This window comes from Sturnira hondurensis, unplaced genomic scaffold (assembly GCF_014824575.4).
Source record: "Sturnira hondurensis isolate 20B ecotype Veracruz unplaced genomic scaffold, ASM1482457v3 Scaffold0007217, whole genome shotgun sequence".
NCBI classification, from domain to species: domain Eukaryota; kingdom Metazoa; phylum Chordata; class Mammalia; order Chiroptera; family Phyllostomidae; genus Sturnira; species Sturnira hondurensis.
Window position 1 is genome coordinate 4,619,395 of NW_028079848.1, and position 13,654 is coordinate 4,633,048.

General features: G+C 57.0%; 1 protein-coding gene across 2 annotated transcripts in view; it reads left to right on the forward strand.

Moving 5' to 3' along the window:
* The window catches only part of CARMIL1 (capping protein regulator and myosin 1 linker 1), a 145,760-nt gene extending 134,358 nt beyond the window's left edge, over positions 1–11,402 (forward strand). Inside the window, exons 34-38 of one of the 2 annotated variants that reach the window (XM_037051398.1) lie at positions 448–526; positions 1,464–1,664; positions 3,009–3,149; positions 5,532–5,681; positions 10,418–11,402. In XM_037051398.1, coding sequence (XP_036907293.1) covers positions 448–526; positions 1,464–1,664; positions 3,009–3,149; positions 5,532–5,681; positions 10,418–10,554 — 708 coding nt within the window. In that variant the 3' untranslated portion in view covers positions 10,555–11,402. The remainder of the gene's footprint in view (positions 1–447; positions 527–1,463; positions 1,665–3,008; positions 3,150–5,531; positions 5,682–10,417) is intronic. The other variant, XM_037051399.1, reaches the window with a different exon arrangement.
* Positions 11,403–13,654: the final 2,252 nt, after the last annotated feature.

A 13,654-nucleotide genomic window follows, 5' to 3' on the forward strand; every position in this document is an offset into this window, starting at 1 on the left:
GGCACGGCCTCAGTAGCACCGGAGCCCCCGCCTGCTCTGGGCCCCCTCTCGCCGATTTTGCTGCTTCTGAGCCTTGAGTGTTGGGGCCCAGCTTGGAGTGGGTCCCCGAACTCACAGTGCAGAGCCCCCGGGCAGGGGGTGGTGGGGGCGGCCAGGCTCCTGTGGGGGTGCAGCAAAGGAAACAGGGAGTGTCGCCTCGCCGGTCCCACATGCCTGTCACCTGTGGGCGTATCCCCAGGGTGGGCTTCGCCCTGTGGACACAGAAGAGAACGTGTTCCTCAGAGCTCGGTCTGAGGGCCCCAGGGAGATGGTCAGCCTCCGCCATCCTGATGGCCATGCAGTTAAAGAGCCCTTCTCTCTTCTCGTTACTTACTGTCTGCTTCGTTCTCTTCTTACACCTTAAATAAATAGGCACTTGGTGGGGGTGGGGGGGCTTGGATTTTTTAGAAGCTCGGGAACGACGCCACCTCCCAGGAGCCATCCAGCCTGGCCACGAGCACAGAACAACTGGACGGAGGTGGGGCAGGTGAGTCGGGCTGGGTGTCACCGGCTCAGAAAAACACCTGCTGCTGCCGGAGCCACACGTGGCTGACAGGGGAAAGCTAAAGGGCGGGTGGAGCATGGGAGCCAGCCTCTGCTGTCACAGCTGTCACACTGTCCAGCTCTCATGCCTCCTCCTGCCCCGGCCCTCGTGGGGTGTGTCTCCCACCACTGTGGCCTTGTGTCTGGACAGGGCAGCCCTCCTTAAGGGAAGGAAGTTCATTGAGAAGAACTCTTAGACTGTGGACTTGGGGGTGTGATTTGGAGGACACGGCTGATGTTTTGGGGACACTAGGCTGTACGACATGGTAGGCAGAAGCTGGCTCTCTCGTCTGATACGAGGTGTGGGCGTCCCCGGGTATCTCGTGTCATCTGTCCCTCTGACTGGTCGGGGGCAGTGAAAGAAGCAGACACCATGGGTGGAAACTAGAGACACTGCAGGTTACACACCTCATTTGTATGTGAAGTCTTCGGCTAGAATTATGAAATGCCATTTCACCGGCTCATTGTGGTCAGTCATCTGGTTCACTCACAGCAGCAAAAGGGGCAGAGCAGGGCCTGCAGGGACATTCCCGAGCCGTCCTGACCTGGGACCTGCGGGTGGACCCCTTGCCAGTGGTTGCCCTGCAGCTGGGCCAGGTCCCGGTGGGCCCCAGCCCCCAGTGCGGGGAGAACCGTGTTCCGTGCGCACCGTGGGGCCCTGTAGGCCGTTCTGCACAGTGCTTGTCACCTGCGCAGTCATCAGTGGTGGGAGGCAGGAAATGCAGGCTGCCCACTCCCACTGCGTGCCCCTCCCAACGTGACTGTGCTGACAAGTGACAGGGACCAGACAGCATCTGGGCCTGGCTCCTCACTTCCTGTGATCGGCTCCCTCCCCCGCTGAGTGGTAAAGGGAGCTGGTCTTTGTCCCCATTCCCCTTCAGGACCTAAGCAGCAGCCTGCTCTCCTGGAGACCCGCTTCAGCCTGGGGGCCCCAGAGAAGAGCGCCAAAGCGGACCCCAGAGTGGACACGGGCTTCCGGGCCCGTAGCGCCTCCAACCCCAAGCCTGCACTGCAGTCGCCCAAGCCCAGCCTGGCGGCCAGGCCGGCCATCCCGCAGAAGCCCAGGACCGCCTCTCGGGCTGGTAAGGCTTTGTCGGTTGGGGGATGGCTCTGACTCTGGAGGGCTTTTCCCGGGGTGGCCGGGCTTGGAGGGGCTGCAGGGGTTACGAGAAAGTGCAGAGGCCCAGCGGCGGCGGGAGACTCAGGGAGCGTCCCTGGCCTGTCCGTGGTGAGCAGAGCCTCGGGGGCAGCGTCTGGAGGGCATGGCCACAGACAGGGAAGGCGTGTGCTGCTCTGTGCTCACCCCGTATTCTGGGATGGGCTTGGGGTACAGGACAGGGCGTGACAGGCCAGGTGTGCACCTGTCACCTTGGGCCGCTTTGAGCTCAGGGCCGTGGTGAGTCCCGCCCCTTCATCCTCGGAGCCTGGAACACTTACTGTTCTGCCCCTTACGGAAAAAGCTCAGACTCAGTGTGGCAAACCTCGTGCCAGAAGAAACTCGAAAAGCTTAGAAATGGGTGGTGCCCTGCCCGGCTCTCTCCTGCCGTGGCCGCTGCTCCCCGTCACCTCCGCTCTTCCTGCGGCTTCCTTGGGGTCCCCGCCAGCCACTGACCCTCGCAGCAGACCCCTTAGGACTTGTAACTGTCCGCCAACCTGCGGTTGTCGTGATGGGGGAGCAGGAGCTTGGTCCCAGAGAAGGGGGGACGGAAGGCGGAGTAGGAGGCGGACCGGGTTCCCCACGTTCTCCCGCGGGAAGCCTGTAGTTCGTTCTCTGAGCGTGTTCTCGGTACTTGGTACACGGAGAGCTGTGTTCACAGTGGGTGTTCTTGTAGAGCTCGGGAGCTCAGTGGGCGGTTGCAGAGGGTGGGGGCCGTTCTGTGGGTCTGTCCGTCAGGGACACACGGAGCAACCTGGGGGATGAAGGCACTTGTTCTGGCTGCGTGGCCCCCCTTCCAGCCCCGGGTCCTTGCGTTGCCTCACCTGTCCGGGGCGCCTCAGGGCCCTTCTGGCGGCCAAAGTCCATGCTTTGAAGTTGCCCTTATGGTCTCTGTGTGCACATGTGTGTACATATGTGCACCAACGTGTGTGTGCTGTGACCATGACTGTGGATTGGACACGGGTGAAGGCAGTGAGTGGGCTGTACGTTACACATATGACGGAAGCCAAAGAGCCTTTGCGTCTGAGGCAGGGGGCCAGACAGTGGCCCTCAGGCTCCCTGTTTGCAGGACGGCACGCTGGACGGACTTCACCCTCTGTTCCGCTTGCCCCACTGCGGTGGATGGGTGCTCGTAGTCAGTGACCAAGTGGGGACGTGAAACTGGCAATTGGCCAGAAGGGTTCTGTGATGCTCTTTGAGACTTCGAGTCCCTCGTGCTGAGAGACAGGCTCCCATCCAAAGGGCCCAGCTCATGTGTTTGTCTCCGCAGACGATGCCCCGGACTCGCCATCAGGCCTCGGGTCCCCCAAAGTGGCTCTGCTTCCGCCCGTCCTGAAAAAAGTCCCCTCGGACAAGGAGCGAGAAGGCCCGGGGAGCCCCCAGCCCAGCCCAAAGACGTCTTCCCAGGAAGGTAGGAGCTGGTTTTCTCCGGCCTCACCCTCCTCTGGGGGCTCATTTCAGGACAAAGCGATTAGACCGGAACTTCACTAGCAGCTTAGCATTGGAGTCAGCATCCCTTGGGCTAAACGCTGAAACCGGAACAGCTTCTTTCACTCAGAAACCCGGTGGTGTGGTTGAGGACACGGGGTCTAGGTGCAGGATTCCCACAGGGAATGGGAGACCCCTCTGGGACACAGGCCCGGGGTCTCAGTCTTTGTAGCTGTCACCTCTGCCCCCCGCCTTGCTCCCAGCAGCCCGGGACGGCCTTGGCTGTCACTTGGTGCCACCTGTGGGTTCCCAGGTCCTGTCATTTCTGGGAAGAGCTGCACCTGGTTGTTAGTGGCCGTGGCTGTGGCTTGGGGCAGCGGCCCAGGCCCGGGTGGCCGTGTGGCTCACTGTGTCCGCTCAGCCACCAGCTCAGTTGTGGCCCATGCTCAGTGGTGTGGCGCCAGCAGGGACACTCTCAGGCCACCACCTCACCTGTGCGCTCCCTCGGCTGTGGGGTGGGACCAGAGCAAGGCGGCCCTGGGACTCGAGCATCTCCCAGAGACAGGTCAGGCCTGGGGACCCCTGGAGGCATGTCTGGGGGTCCCTAGCACCCCCCCAGCCCTCATTCTGTCCAATGCAGTTGTCTTGGGCTCTGTCTTTCATGAAGGGTGACGTGGACCGGCTCTGAGCCCCTCCCAGGGAGAAATTCCAGGGCCGTTGTCACCTGCGTTGTCACCTGCGTTGTCACCTTCTCTGGGGCACCAGGTCCAGACGTCTCTCCCTGTGGGTTGGTGGCTTTGTTTCATTTCAGATTTGTTTGAACCCATGCCTCTGATTCCTTCTACATTGGCCAGTTTCTCCTCCTTCCTTCCTTCCTTCCCTCCCTCTCTCCCTCCCTCCCTCCCTCCGGCCACTTTCCTCTCGCTGGCGGTGGTCTTGGGCGAGTCCACAGGAAGTGTCTCTGAGCACTGACTTTGTGGTCAGGAGTCGAGTACAAGCGTGACTCTGGGCCTCCTCCGCCCCATCCCACAGGCTTAGTCGGTAGGCGCCCCTGTTGGCCGGCAGGAAAAGAAGGTGGGGTTTGAGCGAGGCAGACAGACCACTCCCTGCCGTGTGGAGAAGGCCAGGCCGTGGCCCGTGCCCAGCCGGTGCCCAGATGTGTCTCACGCTCGGCGGACAAACTCAGGACTTGGTGCCACAGCCCAGCCTTTGGAAGGCGCTTTGGTGGTGCCGGCCCGAGGGACCCGAGGCAGGGCCTGTCCCTGAGGACCCTGCTCTGCCCCGCGGCCCCGCCCCCTGCCCTCCCTCCCCTTCCTCAGGAGGACAGGCCTGGGAAAGGGGGAGGGGCTAAGGAGGGAATTCTTGTCCAGGGCCGCTGAACCCTGGAAGGGTTCAAAGGGAAGGTCGGAAGGTTGAGGAGGAAGAGGTTCCAGTTTTGAACAGCGATGCTTCCTGTGTGCTTTAAAAAGCCCAGACGGAGCCAGCGGCTTTGTGGGTAGGAGCCCGTGCGTGGGGACTCTGTCGTTGACAAACTTGGAGACGTGCTGCCTGCTGCCCTTAGCTGCCTGGACAGCGTCCCCCATCCTTCCCCCAGGACGTTAAAATGAAGGTGTTGCCCCTCACACGTTTGGGGTAGATGCCAGCCCCCCTTCCCGCTCCCACTGATAGCAAACTTTAGAGTGGTTAGGCCTTCGCCTCCCAAGGTAGACGGTGGGAGACCGCCCCTGCCCCCCAGGATCCGGGACAAGTGGATGTGGAATCGCCAGTCACACTCGGGCTGCGATCGGACCAGAGGGGTCCGTGAGGTCGGAGAGAACGGGCTGTGTCCATGGCACCGGGCTCGCGGCTTCACCTCGTCCGTAGGTCAGCTTCCCTGCTCCAACGGCTCAGGAAGAACCACCCTGGTTTCCTGTGTCTTTGAAAAACATCCCTGTTGTGCCTGTTCCTGTCTTCTTCTGCATTATTCACGCTGCTCCCTTCTTTCCTCCCCCCCCCCCTTCCTCCCTTCCTCCCCTCTGCCTCCCTGTGGACCAGCTGGCCCGCCTCACTCCTGACACAGGTAAATCGCGTGGCTCCTCGGGTGCTCATCGGGGACATCATTTGCGTCAACCCCGGGGGCCTTCCGTCAGCGCCTTTTGGGGGCAGGCTCTGAGCTCACCTCATTTTGCACGCTATTTCCAGACTGCTGGCTGTCGAATTCTGTAGATAACGATCCCTCTGTTCAGAACCGACGCTGTAGGTTCCTGGGTTCCTAAGAGGGGTGGGCGAGCTGCTCTTTCGGTCTCGGCATCAGTACTTTTTCACGCCGGTGTCAGCGCCGCAGCGCCCGCCGGTGTAAAGGGTAAAACAGGTCCCTTTTCCTCAGTGGCGCAAAGAGGAGATCATTGCAAAAGGCACTCAGATCACAGCAGCGAGCGGCCTTCCAGCCGAGGAAAAAGGTCTTCGAAGCTGCCCTTCACCCCCACGGAAGAGGAGCTGGACACCCTGGGGCACAGGAAGCCACAGCCAACCCAGGGTCAGAGCCTCCGGCTGCCGCCCCCGCCGCCCCAGAGCTGCGAACTGGCACCAACAAACCGAGTTGCAACTGAGTAACTTCTGTCCTGGGGCCGTGGTGATTCATACACCTGATTTCCGCCCCCCCCCCCCAAATGGCAACAGGATGGTCCTTCCCTCTGGGCTAAAAAGTTAACTTGAACCTGTAATGGGAGAATTTCTTAGGAGTATCAAGTTACCTTGGAGTGAGGCGACTTGTCCGTTCAAATTTTGTGACCACGCAGGTTTGTTTTTGGGGGTCTGGGTCGTGGCTCCTCCCTGTTCCTCTCTCCCTAGTGTTAGGTTTGAGCAGATTGGCTCGGGAGCTCTTAGAGGGACACCTGTCATCCCTCTGGAGACCACTGGCCCGACACTGTTTGGGGGAAGCATCGACAAAGACCAGAGACACACACAGACGTGTCATGTACACGGTCTGTCTCCGAGTTGCCCCTTTGTGAGGACACCCAAGGTCACGTCGATGGTTCTCAGTTTTTGGAATTTCCACTTCAGCTGTTGACTGAGGTCACTTTATCACCAGGGCACCCCTGACACGATGCAGTGCTCCTTCCTCCATGGGCCCTGCCTGCACTTTTCGCTGCACACAGGCCTCGAGACCACTCCCTTCCCTTTGGGGAGGGAGACGGGGATAAGGCAAAATCTTAGGCAAGAAACTCGACGCCTGTCTCAGATTTTCATCGTGACCTCTTTGGGTTAAACTTGTCATTACAAGGGGCTGCCTCCGATTTTGATGGGATGACATAGGACCATCTTGTATTTGCCCCCTTTTTTTTGGCCTTGATTTCTTGAGATGCGGCCAGGAACCAAAAAAGCCCTTTTGATTCAATGACAGGGATCTTGCATATGATATTTTACCTTTGGTTTGTTAGTGCCAATTCCAAGCCCTGCCTTCGCCCCCCGAGAGCCGTCTCGCAGTCTGCTTTCGGCATAGTTTCCGGTTAACAAGTAGCCTTCGGTAGAGCAGCCCCACTAAACCTCTGTGTGTTCTCTCTACCTTCAATCTCCCGAAAGCCAGTCTCGTGTTCTCCTCGGTCGTGTGCCCAGGACACCCACGGACACGGCTGTTCTCGAAGCACGCGGCCTGTCCTCCCTGTTCATTTGGTTTCCGTGGTGTGGCTCCGTGCCCGTGGGTCTGACGAGTGAGACGCTTGCTTGTGGCAGAAGCGTTTGTGACCGACTGCCTCTGCAGACTCCCATGCCGTTCCCTCTCCGCCCTTAGTCGTGTGCCGTGGTGTCTTCCTGCGTGTGTCCTGCTGTCGTGGAGAAAGCAGGTGGTCTCGCGTGCACTGCAATGCGCCCTGGTGGCACGGGGCGTTTTACTCCGAGGTCCCTTTTGTTCTCCACGTGCTGCTTCCGTGGTCCAGCCCACAGCCGGCAAATGCTCGGCCCTGCCTTACAGTCTCTGAGCCAGGGCTCTGCTCCATGTTCCCTCCAGGTCTGGGCTCCACGACTCCTGTCTGAGTTCTTCAAAAGAAGTTCACGGTCGGTTGGCATTTTTGGCTCTGGCCAGAAAGCTTAAAACTCACGGCCGGTGACGGAATAGTATTTCAAGGTCACCATAGTATGTTTTCTCCTAGGAAATAAGGGTGTCATTGGAGCTTACAATTGAGAAAAACTCTGATTTGCATAGGAATCTAATTCTGAGTATATATATGCCTGTTTCAGAAGCTTGGAAATTAGCATAGGTATTTGCATATATGCAAAGCCAAATCCCCTCTAGGAATGGAAGGTCTCCTTGTGTAAGGCTCTCTCTCTGGGCCGATCGTCACCACTGTAGAGGGGATACGAACATTTCCATAGAATAGATCTGTGTACTTGCTCGGGTCTCGCACAATTTTAACGGTACAGGAAGTGAAAATAAATACAGCTATAGGCGCAGGTACAGCAACGTTTCAGCCCTTTAACTTGCATTGAGAAGGGGAGGAAAACATCTGATTTTTTTTCTTTGCTCTGTATACAGTTGAGCATTACATTAGGCTGCCTAGGGGAAGGTTCTCTGAATTAGTAAAAAGTCTGAATTTCGAAAATTGTTAAAGTCATGTTAAGTTTCAAGGAGACGTATCTTATTTAGACTGTCCACTCATGGGAGCCTGGCCAAACCCATGCCCACACGAGAGTGATCGGCGCTCCTCCTCCGGGCTGTCCAGAGCTGCTGAAGGGCCCGACACGGGCTTGACAAAGGACTCACGGGAGGGCAGGAGGCTGGGAGGTGGGGCCGTGGCTTCCAGACGTGAGTCGGTATTCCTGTGACGTCAGGCCCTGAGCTCACTGGCCTCAGTTTCCCCATCCGGGAATGGGGCCAGTCTCGTCATCCGTCTCACTCCCAGTTGGGAGAGTTTAGTCAGTGACAGTGAATCTGTTTAGGACGAATTTTCAGAGAGGGTCACCGCCACAACCACCTGCTTGGACAGCCCTCTAGAAAGAACATTTCGTTACTTGTCTCAGTGGCTGTTGGATGCATTAACCCCCTTGCTCTGGTGCCAGCACCCGCCCAGCAGCCAGCCAGGCTGAGAGTCAGCTTTTTGTTAGTGTCTGCTGTGCCCTCCTGTCCCCAGCCCAGAGGGCTCGGAGCCCAGGGCCACCTGCACGGGGACTGAAGGCCAGCCTGCCTCCTGCAGCGAGGTTCCTGTGTTGGGTTTCTCTGCGTGTCACCTCTCCCCCGCTGCCGTGATCCTGGCCCAGGGCCACCTCAGGTTTCATCTGTGACCGTGACATTTTCGACGGCGTGGGCTGCTGCAGTTGTAGAGAGCCCTCTGATGTCCAGTCACGTAGCACGAATGACCCCGGGGGTCCCAGGAAGCCGCGCTCTTGGGAAGGACGCAAGCTCTGTTCACCTGAGAATCAGAGCTTGTACTTGGGCTCGGAAGACAAATGAGCCGTGCGTGACCGTGTCGGTCTCGTCCCTTGAGCTGGAATGTTGGACATTTATTTCTGCGTCGGTTGATTTCAAGGAGCAGCTTACTTTGGCTTTTCAAACGGAATGAGTCCAGTCTTCTGGCCCGTTTCATGGGTAGTGCTGCTTGGAGCTGAGACGGTGGCAGGGAGACTTCGAGGACCAGACGGAAACCGCCTCCACTTCCTCCCGTCTGCGCCGAGAAGTTGAGAACGTCTGGATTCTCTGAGCTTCGCTCTCAGGTCACTCGCTTCTGGGTGAAAGGGCAGACGGCAGGAAACGATTTACCTTTGCCCCAGAACCTGGCTTGCAAACAAGTTTCAGATATTTAATTTTTTTTTACCCAATTCATGCTAAAAAATAATAATATTTACTCATTCCTTTTGTACCCCTGTCTGAGAATTTCCCCAAAGTGTTGGGTAAAAAGGAGTCACATTTTTAAAAAAGATTACTCTCATGATGAGATTTAAAGCTTTTAGCCTTTTCAGCTTTGGGGGTAATTTCAGTTGAATGTAATTAACTGAACATTTCAACTTCCATTGTCTAGGGATCGGAACCTGCCAGCCAGGTTGCCAGGAGAAGTTCTCCATTAAGTTCGCATTTTGCTGGTCAGGTTTGCTGAACTTCTACTTCCTGAAACTCTCCCTAGAGGATTAGGCATTTTTTCTTAAAGATGTTATTTATTTATCTTTAGAGAGGAAGGGAAGGAGAGAAGGAGAGAAATATCAATGTATGGTTGCTTCTTGTGAGTCCCCTGCTGGGAACTGGCCTGCAACCCAGACATGTGCCCTGACTGGGAACCGAACCGCGATCGTGTGGTTCGCAGGCCCGTGCTCAATCCACTGAGCTACACCAGCCAGGGGATTACGCATCTTTAAAGAGCTGGTTCCTGGTGACCAGGCGGCGTAGCCCAGGGGCGAGACCAAAGCCGTGGGCAGCAGGGGCTGAGTCCTGCGGCTCTTCAGGTCTGCGGGCCTGGGGCGCCTGCGAGTGAGGAGGCAGCTGCTCTCGGGCCTGTGGGTGTAGTGTCAGCTCAGGCGCTGTTGGTGCTGGCCTGCGAGTAATGTTTCATCCCCAGACCAGGCCCCTGCGCCTTCCCGGGTTTAGAGTCCCAGGGGATCCTTCCTGTCCCCACGCAGTCACCGTGGGCTCCCACGAGGGTTGCGCTCCTGCCTGAGGCTGCTCCTGAGGGGACCACACAGACCGTAGGCAGTTTTCATTTGCCTTCACGAGATGATCCACCTCGTAGAGCACGAAGCAGGTTTTCTGAGACACGGAAAGGTGTGACGAAGATCTCTGGGGCCTCCCCTGGTCGTGTCCCCGACAGACAGGGCCAGCCCTTGGCGGGTCTGCTGAGCCTGGGAAGGCCCCACTGCCCAGCCGGGCCTGCTGTGGGCTGCTGGGCCGGTGCCCTCCGCTGTGCGGGCGCTGCGGTGACAAGTGCGATAGCAGGTCGCCGGGCACAGCAGCTTCAGAGCACGCCTGCTCCCTGGCACCCCCTTGGCTTCCCGCCACCCTCAGCGTCTGGGGTCCTCACGCCCCTCGTCCCGACCGGAGCTCTGAGAGGCTCACCCCCTCGTGGACTGCTGTTCTGCATGTTTTCTTGTTTCATGTGCCGCCGTTGTCGCTGGTTCGTCTTTCATTTCTGTCTGGAGTCTCTGAGTGTCATCAATGGAGTGTAATTGCTGCGTTGTCTCTGAGAAAGTTCGTGCTGAACCCCCTCCCCCTCCTGGCCTCGGGGTCCTGGTCTCAGCCCCTTACTGGGTGCGCCAGTGGGCTGACCGCCTTCCCTCCCCATTCTCTTTCAGTTTCGAGGAGGAGCTGGGGCCAGCAGCCCCCGGAGCCCCCGGAGCCGAAGCCGTGGCTCCCCGGCAAAGACGGTCTTCCCGGCAGCAGGCCCAGTGACTCTGGGGAGGCAGCCGAGAAGGAGTTCATCTTCGTTTAAGGCCCCGTGTGCACCGGGCACTCGCGGGCAGCCAGATCTCCGCCTCCTCCCAGGCGCACTTGTCTGGGTGGTTTTTTCTTTGCCTCTTCCTTCTTTCCTCCTCCTCTTCCTTTTTAAACAGAAACAGACCCATTCGTCGGTAACCAGAGCACATTCGTCGGGGCCCCTGCAGCCCTGGCATTTCATTTCTAAGCATCCCTTCCTTCGTACGCTTTTGACGAACGTCAGCAAGCACGAACGTCAGCAAGCACGACTTGCATCTCCCCGGGGCGGCTGCCGGCTACCCAGCAGGACTCGGGTGGCACAGGATAGAAGCCCGCAGGGGACAGGACCTGCGCTCGCACGAGGACAGCGTCCCGGGGACAGGGGTCCTGTCGCAGGCGCCTCGATGGAGCGGTTTACCCTCGACATACGCTATTGCACATTGTAATTATATTAACAGAGCACACTAATAAGTCACTTGTATAAATTATATACGTGAGGTCTTGGGTGCGGTTTGCACCTTCTCCCGTGGGGAGCATCTTCCTCCTGGAGGCCGACGGGGGGGTTCCCGTTGGTGCTGTGACGAGAACAGAGGGGGCCGCAGCTGTGTCTCCCCGGTGCCCAGACTAATGTACATAGCTGACTCTAACGAGAGTTTACGGATATTTGTGTTTCTTGATTTCTTTAACTTCTGTCTGCATATTAGCTTTTAATGTGTGATTTTAAGAGAGAATACTTTGACACCTGTAAAAAAAATCAAAATACTACTCTTTTTAAGATATTTCACAAATATTCACTTACATGACAAGCTGAAGCTATTTTATTCATATGTATATTTATACCAATAAAATGATTTTACAAGTGAAGCTTTGACCTGTGCGGTATTGATTTTTAGTTAAATTTGGTCTCTGGTGATGAACTTTGTATTTGTGTCCAAAAACCAGCCATCCCGCGTTCCCAGGTAAGCAAACCAAGCCACCCTGGACCTGAGTGAGACACTTGTCCCGTCCCCTGCCCTCGCCTTTGGGAGGAAGACGGGCTGTGTCCACAGGCTGATGGTGGGTGGTTTGGCCAGTGCCTGGGCCTCAATACCAGGGTCACATGCGGGGCGTGCGTGGGAGCTGTGGTGAGTGACGGGAGCTGCCAGCTGCGTGGGCGTCTGGGGGAAAGCGGAAACGTGGAGGGCGTGGACAGGACTGTTGTCCCCACCTGGCACATGCATGCAGACACACATGCACGCAGGCAAACACACACATGTACGCAGGCACACGCATGTGGGTGCCACAGCTGTAGACCAAATGGTTTGCTGCCTCTGCTGAGGGGCCACCGGGGTGGCAGGCACACGGCTGTTTCCTGCAAATGCACTTCCTCTGTTAGGAGTGTCCTTGGGAACCGCCTGCTCTGATGGCTGTCATAGGATCAGAAGAAGACACAGGGACCTCTGAGAGCCAACAGGCCCGCAGAACGGATGTGGTCCCACTGAGTGTGGCACAGGGTGGCCACGCCTGTGGGTGTGTGTGACGAGAAGGGACTGGTTCTGCCTGAGATGCTTGGGAGGCGGCAGAGGAGGCAACGTCTGAGCGAGGCCTCTCAGTGGCCCTGGCCGCCCGTCGCGCACGGGCGTGGTCTGACCCACGACCCGTCCCGCGTGGACCCTGGGGTGTGGCGGAGAGAGACGGTGCTCGGGCACCCTTCGTCGGCAAGGGGAAACGGCCCCCAGAGTCTACAAAGAGGAAGTGCCACATCGCGAGCAGCGTCCCCTGCGAGGCTGACCCTGGAGGGAGTGCGCGTGGGCTAGCTGTGGGCCGGCGGCTTCCGGCCAGGCACAAGAAGACAGTTTTCCTCCATCAAGGGGAGCAGCACCTGCAACCGCCAAGGTGCTGGAAGTGAGTGGAGAGAGAGCTGGGACCAGGACACTCTGCCATCTGAATTCTGGCGTGCCATTCATGTCAGGTAAGAAATACTGCAGAAGAGAAAAAAGTCTCTTTTAGGTGGTAAAAGGGCCCACTCACCAAGAAAACGTAAGAGTTATATATCGATTGTAAACCACCTAATAACAGCCTCAAAAGACATAAAGTAGACATTTAAATAACTGGAAAAAGAAACAAAGTCCATCATCAGAATTGTGACATGCCTCTCCATAATTTTTAAATCAAGCAGACAAAGCGGACCACTAGCGATAAGTCCGTTTGAACAACATAGTTGCCCTCACCTTAGTGAAATGAGGAGGCGTGCGTGTGTTACGTGGAATGAAGTCACGGAGCCGTATAATCCACCTTCGTGCATAGCAAAAACAACCGGAAGGCACACACCAATACTTACTCTCCTTTGTTGTCTCTGGGCCGTGGAATTAGGGGGGAATCTTTCTCATTTTCTGATCTGTATTATTTAAATGATCTTTAGGATGCGTGTGGTTATTAGAGAAACCATACACAGTGTATATTTTAAAAGAGAAATGAGCTCTGTGTCCAGGATTTTCTTATCATAAACATTGTCCAGTTTCCCCCTGGCTGGTGTCGCTCAGTGGATTGAGTGCAGGCCTGAGAACCAGACGATCGCGGTTCGATTCCCAGTCAGGGCACATGCCTGGGTTGCAGGCCAGTTCCCAGCAGGAGACTCACGAGAAGCAACCATACATTGATATTTCTCTCCCTCTCTCCTTCCCTTCCTTTCTAAAGATAAATAAAATCTTAAAAAAAAAAAACATTGTCCAGTTTCTTTTAGTTGACTTCCTTTTTCGCCCTTGGGAGTCAGTGAGGCATTTGAGCGGCAACCGCTTCCGGTTCTGAGGTCTGCGAGAGACTTCCCCAGGTGCCCCCCCGTTTGAACGCTCCATAACTTTTGGGGGGGGGATGCCAAAGGAAACCTTGTGGACGGTCTCAGCTAGAACTACCACCCCGACTTGACCAAAAGATGTAGCTACTGTAACCAACTCAGAGTGTAATGCAGGCGTCAGGGTGCATTAGCAGTGCTGCAAATTAGGGGCCCCTGACATTTCTGGCGAAGCCAACCATCCATTAGGGATGCTAATGGGCAGATCGGGGCCTGGTCGCAGCAGGAAATGAAGTCAGCCAGGATGAACAGAAGAGCAAGCCTCCGCTGTCCTTTGTTTCAGCCC